General features: G+C 63.0%; 1 protein-coding gene across 1 annotated transcript; it reads left to right on the top strand.

Moving 5' to 3' along the window:
- The first annotated feature begins 910 nt into the window (after positions 1 to 910).
- On the top strand, positions 911 to 5,834 carry CPNE9 (copine family member 9). The gene is made up of 20 exons (XM_008925312.3): positions 911 to 962; positions 1,047 to 1,093; positions 1,298 to 1,401; positions 1,607 to 1,646; positions 1,791 to 1,793; positions 2,214 to 2,290; positions 2,505 to 2,568; positions 2,669 to 2,772; positions 2,853 to 2,957; positions 3,339 to 3,380; positions 3,473 to 3,548; positions 3,620 to 3,673; positions 3,781 to 3,842; positions 4,124 to 4,170; positions 4,251 to 4,432; positions 4,619 to 4,746; positions 4,862 to 4,964; positions 5,042 to 5,099; positions 5,243 to 5,316; positions 5,433 to 5,834. Exons 1-20 carry the CDS (start codon positions 935 to 937, stop codon positions 5,583 to 5,585), a joined length of 1,551 nt encoding a protein of 516 aa, XP_008923560.2. The 5' UTR covers positions 911 to 934; the 3' UTR covers positions 5,586 to 5,834.
- Positions 5,835 to 6,103: the final 269 nt, after the last annotated feature.

Genomic DNA, 6,103 nt, shown 5'->3' with positions numbered 1-6,103 from the left:
TATAGCCGGAGGCACCGCTGCCCGCGGCCGGGGGTCCTGCCCGCAGGGATCGGCACCAGGAGCCTCCTGGGCGGCTCCTGTGGCACAGAGCGCCCTGCCCGGGTGGGCACTTCTAGCACATCCTGCAAACTCTGGGCCGGGCCAGGGGCTGCCCTACCCTCTCCCTGCGGCTGAGCCCCGGCTCCCGCTGCCAGCCCCACGGACAGCAGGCAGAGGGGCTGCAGGGCCGGGGGACCGGGCAGCTCCGGGCAGGGACCGGGGATCGCACCTGGAGACAGTCCAGGGCAGGGGCAGCCTTCGGCTTCGCAGCCCCACGGTTCAGCCCTGTGCAGGGTGGGGTCTCTCTCCTGCGCGCTGGGGCCAGGGAAGCTGGCTTAGCCCGCAGAACCTGGCCGTGCACCCACCCTGTGCTGACACCTCGGGGGTGCGGGAAGTATCCCAGCAGAACCGGTCGCAGCCCCCGGCACTTTCCGGCGTCACACCGTGCACAGGACGACGATCAATCGCTCTGCCGGTATCTGTGTCGGGGGGGTGCCCTCCGGTTGCCCGGCCCCTGCTCCAACTGCCTCCTTTCTTCTCACTTCTGCACCCCGCCATTAGCCACGCTCCTGCTGCCGGGGCGCGGCGGGCACTCAGCCGGCGCCGGCGGCACCGGGGAAGGTTTCATCCTGTAAATGGGTTCCCTGTCATGTTCAATCATCATCAGTGCTGGAGACGCTGCTCGCCGCTCGCCCCGCTGCCCCACCGAACCTTGCGGTGGGAGCCAGCGTGTCTCCCTGGAGTGCCGGGGCTCTTAGCCACGGGTGCCAGCACGGGCTTCTGGCATTGTGCTGGCCCATGATCGGGGGGTGGACATGGGGACACGTTGCGGGGCCGGGTGGGTGGCACTCAGGGTGGCTCACACCTGGCTCTGTTCCCCAGGAACCTGCTGGACATGGACACCTTCTCCAAGTCTGACCCAGGTGGGTGGCAGGGCTGAGCGGGGGGCATGGCATGGCACAGATACGGCATGGCACGGCAGCCTGGCTCTGCTCCTCTCTCCGCAGTGGTGGTCCTTTTTGTGCAGGGCTCAGGGAGCAGCGAGTGGAAGGAGGTGAGCATGGCCCCTGCTCCTGGCTAATCCCTGGCTGGGTTAAACGGGCCCATATGGCCACCCGTGTCCACGCTAATGATCCTTCCCCGTCCACGCTAATGATCCGCCCCGCTAGCAGCGCTAATCCCCCACCGAGATTAGCGCCGAGGCAGCTGCGATGGGGAGGGGTCCTGGGGGGGGCCATTCTCACCCCTCTCCCTGCAGTTTGGACGCACTGAGGTGATCGACAACACCCTGAACCCCGACTTTGTCCGCAAGTTCGTCCTCGACTACTACTTTGAGGAGAAGCAAAACCTCCGCTTTGATGTGTGAGTAGGGTGGCTGGGGAAGGGCTTGGCTCCACTCAGGGTGTAATAAAGCACCAAGTCAGTGATAAATAAGGATAATAAGTAAGGAAAATAAAGATAATAAATAAGGATACAGTGGCAAAAAGCCCAGATGGGTGGGGAAGCTGGGCTGTGTGCCGGGGCACCCCCGCAGTCACCAGCTCAGGGCTCTGCTCTCCCACACCAGCTACAACGTGGACTCCAAGAGCTGCTCTGCCTTAAAGCAGGTGAGGACAGCTTGTGCTGGGAGGGACATGTGGTAGGACACCCCGAGGTTGTGCCCAGTGTGGGTGCTATCCCAGGGGGAACAGGTGCCCCTTGGAAGGTTCTAACCCACTTTCCATCTCTCCATGCCCCATGGGGACTGGCAGAAGGTAAGTGCCCGTCATGTACCAGCACCTGCTCTGCCCTGGTAACCCAGCCCTCATGGGGATGCCTGGTGGGGCAGGATGGGGCCAGGACACTCTATGGGAGTGGCTTTTGGAGGGCAGGATGGATGAAGGGTGGCCTAAGGAGTCCAGGATGGGTCCAGGGCTGTAGACTGGGCCTGGGGGCACAGAATGAGTGCAAGGCACACGGAGTGGGCACCTGGGGTGGTCCTGGGGGTGCGCAAGGGGTCCTGGGCTGGGAGGTGGCTCTCGGGACACAGGGTGGATTTAGGACACTTGAGGTGGCCCTGAGACAAACTGGTGGCAGGTCCCATGGATGGGTTAGAAGGGTGAAGGGTGAATGTGGGTGGTGAGGGACTGTGACAAAACCCTGTGGGGTCTCACAATGCTGTGTTTGGGGCACAGGACTTCCTGGGGCAGGCATTTGTGGCACTGGGGGAGGTGATTGGGGCCCAGCGGGGACGCCTGGAGAGACCCCTCACGTGAGTCACACCCTGTGGTGGGGTGAGGAATGGGTCCCACACTGTGTCCCCACTACCTGCCCCATGAGACCCCTCCCTGAATGTCCTGCACTCTGGGGACTCTGGTCACACTGCCAAGCACCAGCTGTGGGACACAAGCCTCAACCCTGACCCCACCTCTTGCCCCTGGCCTGTCCTCCTTGTCCCCAAGCTGATGGGGTGCCTCTGGCCCCAGGGGGGTCCCAGGAAAGCGGTGTGGGACCATCCTGCTGCTGGCTGAGGAGCTGAGCAACTGCCGGGTGAGTGTCCTGGTGAGGAGGGGGCTGCATGGCCACAGCACAGGCAGCTGCTGGTGCTTGGGGTGAGGAGGTAGCTGGCAGTGACAGTCCCTGTCCCCAGGACATCATCACAATGCAGCTGTGTGCCAACAAGCTGGACAAGAAGGACTTCTTTGGAAAATCTGACCCCTTCCTCGTCTTCTACCGCAGCAACGAGGATGGCACGTGAGCGCAGGGGCCTGGAAGGGTGGGTAGGGTGCTGGTATCACCAATAGGTGTGCCTCAACCCTGCCCTGTCCCCACAGTTTCACCATCTGCCATAAGACAGAGGTGGTGAAGAACACACTCAACCCGGTGTGGCAGCCCTTCACCATCCCCGTGCGTGCCCTCTGCAATGGTGACTATGACCGGTATGGGAACAGGGATAGGGACAGGGACAGGGGCAGCTGTGGGGCCAGAGCAGGGGATGAGCAGTTCTTTGTGGGCTTTGCCCCACTGCAGCAACAGGCAGCTCAGAATTGGGTCTTGACTGGGCTTTTTTTTCCCTCTTTTGCAACCCAAATTACATAGAATCATCCCTCTCCTTTCCAGAGCCCCTGCCATGACCCAAATTTCCCACTTCCCTCCCGGCAAAGCCGCAGGCCGGGCAGGCAGGGCAGCTCTGCTTGGCAGCTGGCAGGCAGGGTGCTTGCTGTGGGGTGGGCTGAGGGGCTGGGTGTCCCCAGACAAGGGGTCAGAGGGGCTGTGCCAGCCAGGCTGACAGCTCACCTGCTGCCCACCTTTGCTTTCAGGACGGTGAAGATAGATGTGTATGACTGGGACCGAGATGGGAGGTGAGGCAGGGGACACTGGGGTGCTGCTGCCGTTTCCCGGGGTGCCCCTCACCAGGGTGCCTGGCCATGCCCACCCCGCATTCCCCCCACAGCCACGACTTCATCGGGGAATTTGCCACAAGCTACCGGGAGCTGTCTCGAGCACAGAGTCAGTTCACAGTGTATGAGGTAGGGCTGTGGGTTGGGAGCAGGGGCGGGGGACAGCCCACGCTGTGACTGACCCGCCCCTGTGCCCGCAGGTGCTGAATCCCCGGAAGAAATGCAAGAAGAAGAAATATGTGAATTCCGGCACCGTGAGTGGGGCGTTTCTGGGGCTCCTGTCTTCGGGGGGCTGGGGCTGCTCCCTTTGCTGCGCCTGCCGGGGTCAGGGGTCAATGGGGCTGATCTCCTGTGCCTGCAGGTGACACTGCTCTCCTTCTCGGTCGAGTCCGAGTTCACCTTCGTTGACTACATCCGGGGCGGGTGAGTGGGGGGCCAGGAGCCCTCCGGCTCCTCGAGACCCCCCCGTGGGTGAGGGTCTCAGGGCAAGGATGGTGGTGACGGTGAAGGTGCAGCCTGAGGGTGACAAGGGGACAGTGGGGCTGGGGAGGGGGTGCGAGATGGTGTCACTGGGCTGTGGGTGCTGGCTGGGGACAGGGGGGCCTAGATGATGGGTCCAGATGGGGGAACACCTACACCATGGGGCTGGAAGATGGTATCCCCGTGCCGTGGGGCCGGCAGCCTCCCTCGCTCTCCCCTCCAAGGACACAGCTGAATTTCACCGTCGCCATCGACTTCACGGCCTCCAACGGTGAGTGCAGCCCGTGTCTGGGGGGTCCCCGTCGCTGTGGGGCTGGCCATGGGGTGGGTGTGACGGGCACTGTGCTGCAGGGTTGCCGTCACAGCCCACCTCGCTGCACTACGTGAGCCCCTACCAGCTGAGTGCCTATGCCCTGGCGTTGAAGGCAGTGGGGGAGGTCATCCAGGACTACGACAGTGACAAGCTCTTCCCTGCCTACGGCTTCGGTGCCAAAGTCCCACCCGATGGCAAGATCTCCCACCAGTTCCCCCTGGTGCGCCTTCCCTGTGGGGCAGGGCTGATGGTGAACCCAGACCTCCCGGCTGTGGGGCAGGGCTGGCTGTGGGGTGCCCACAGCAGCTTGGCAAGAAGGGGAAGCCACATCCTGCCCTGGAATCCCACAGCCTGGGGGACACTGGGAGCTGTAGTTCCCCTCCAAGAGCCCATCCTTGTCCCCCAGAACAACAATGCAGAGAACCCCAGCTGTTGTGGCATTGAGGGTGTGCTGGAGTCCTACCTCCAGAGCCTGCGCACCGTCCAGCTCTACGGTCCTACCAACTTCGCCCCCGTCATCAACCAGGTGGCAGGGTGAGCACCAGGGGACTCTCCCCTTTGCCATCCCCAAATGTCATCAGTCCCGCAGCAGGGACAGTTGCCCCACGCCAGTGGGATGCTGGAGGGACCCCATCCCTTGTCCCCATAGGACAGCTGCCCAGGTGACTGACGGCTCGCAGTACCACGTCCTCCTCATCATCACTGATGGTGTCATCTCTGACATGCTGCAGACCAAGGAGGCCATTGTCACTGTAAGTGCACCGTCGTTGTTGTGAGGTCACCCCACATTGGGCACTACCCCAGCTGACACCCTGCCTCTGCTCCACAGGCTTCCGCCTTGCCCATGTCCATCATCATTGTGGGAGTGGGTCCGGCTGAGTTTGAGGGTGAGTTGGGACTTGGGGACATCATGGAAGGGGAATGGAAGCATGTCCCTTCCTCCGGGACCCCAAAGGCATCCAAAGGGATGGTGTTTCCGTCCCCGGTGTTCACCCCACCGAGGCTCGGTGACACCAGCTGTCACCCTCAGCCATGGAGGAGCTGGACGGTGATGAGGTGCGGTTGTCTTCCCGCGGGCGGTTCGCTGAGAGGGACATTGTACAGGTAACACTGGCATTAAGCCCAGCCCCACATGGGTGAGAGATGCTCAGCCCCCCTCGCTCATCCCCCACAGCAACAGGGTTGTTTCCAACTGGGCTGCAACCTTCTTGCCCTCAAAGTTTGTGCCATTTCGGGATTACGTGGATGACTCGGGCAACCAGGTGCTGAGCATGGCCCGCCTGGCCAAGGATGTGCTGGCTGAGATCCCTGAGCAGCTGCTCTCCTACATGAAGACCCGTGACATCAAACCCCGCCGGGCAGACCCTGAGTAGCTCCTCCAAGAGCCGTGGGATAAGCTGGTGGGGCAAGGATGTGTCATCTTTCCTCTGCCAGTGGCCAGGGCTTAGCCATGGAGATGTGGCCCCACAAGGCAGATAATCAGCTGCTACAGTTGGTGAAAACGGTTGGTGAAAAGGGGGCTGTGACCTTCTTCTGGCAGCGAAACCACAGGGCTGGATGTCCGTGGCTGCCCTGATGTCCAGCAGCACGGTGGGGCTGGCTCGGACTGCGCAGTCCCATCCCTCGGGCAGGGCCAGTGCCTGAGTTCGGGTGGTTGGGGGGCCACAGTGCGTGTGTGTGTGTCCCGGGAGGGCAGCCTGGCGCCTGTCCCAGGGCAAGGCTGACCCTGGGTGCCTGCCGGGGGTCACAACCCTGCTGCTCCTTGGGGCACCCTGTTCCTGCCTGCACCCCATTCCTGCCTGCACCCCTCTCTTGCCTGCGTCCCACTCCCGCGGCCTGACCCGGCCTGCCCCATGGCCCGCCCCGCGGCCCGGGGTCCCGCAGCCGGGGG

Source organism: Manacus vitellinus, unplaced genomic scaffold, assembly GCF_001715985.3.
Source record: "Manacus vitellinus isolate BGI_N305 unplaced genomic scaffold, ASM171598v3 scaffold_14_pilon, whole genome shotgun sequence".
NCBI classification, from domain to species: Eukaryota; Metazoa; Chordata; class Aves; order Passeriformes; family Pipridae; genus Manacus; species Manacus vitellinus.
Note: the sequence above shows the minus strand (reverse complement) of the source record. Positions and strands in the feature narration are given on the sequence as shown.

Coding starts and splice junctions, on each gene's coding strand:
- CPNE9 (XM_008925312.3), top strand. CDS start 935: ATGGACACCTTCTCCAAGTCTGACCCAG. Junction 2,773..2,852: donor CGCAGCAACGAGGATGGCAC/GTGAGCGCAGGG, acceptor CTGTCCCCACAG/TTTCACCATCTGCCATAAGA. Junction 3,381..3,472: donor GACTGGGACCGAGATGGGAG/GTGAGGCAGGGG, acceptor TTCCCCCCACAG/CCACGACTTCATCGGGGAAT.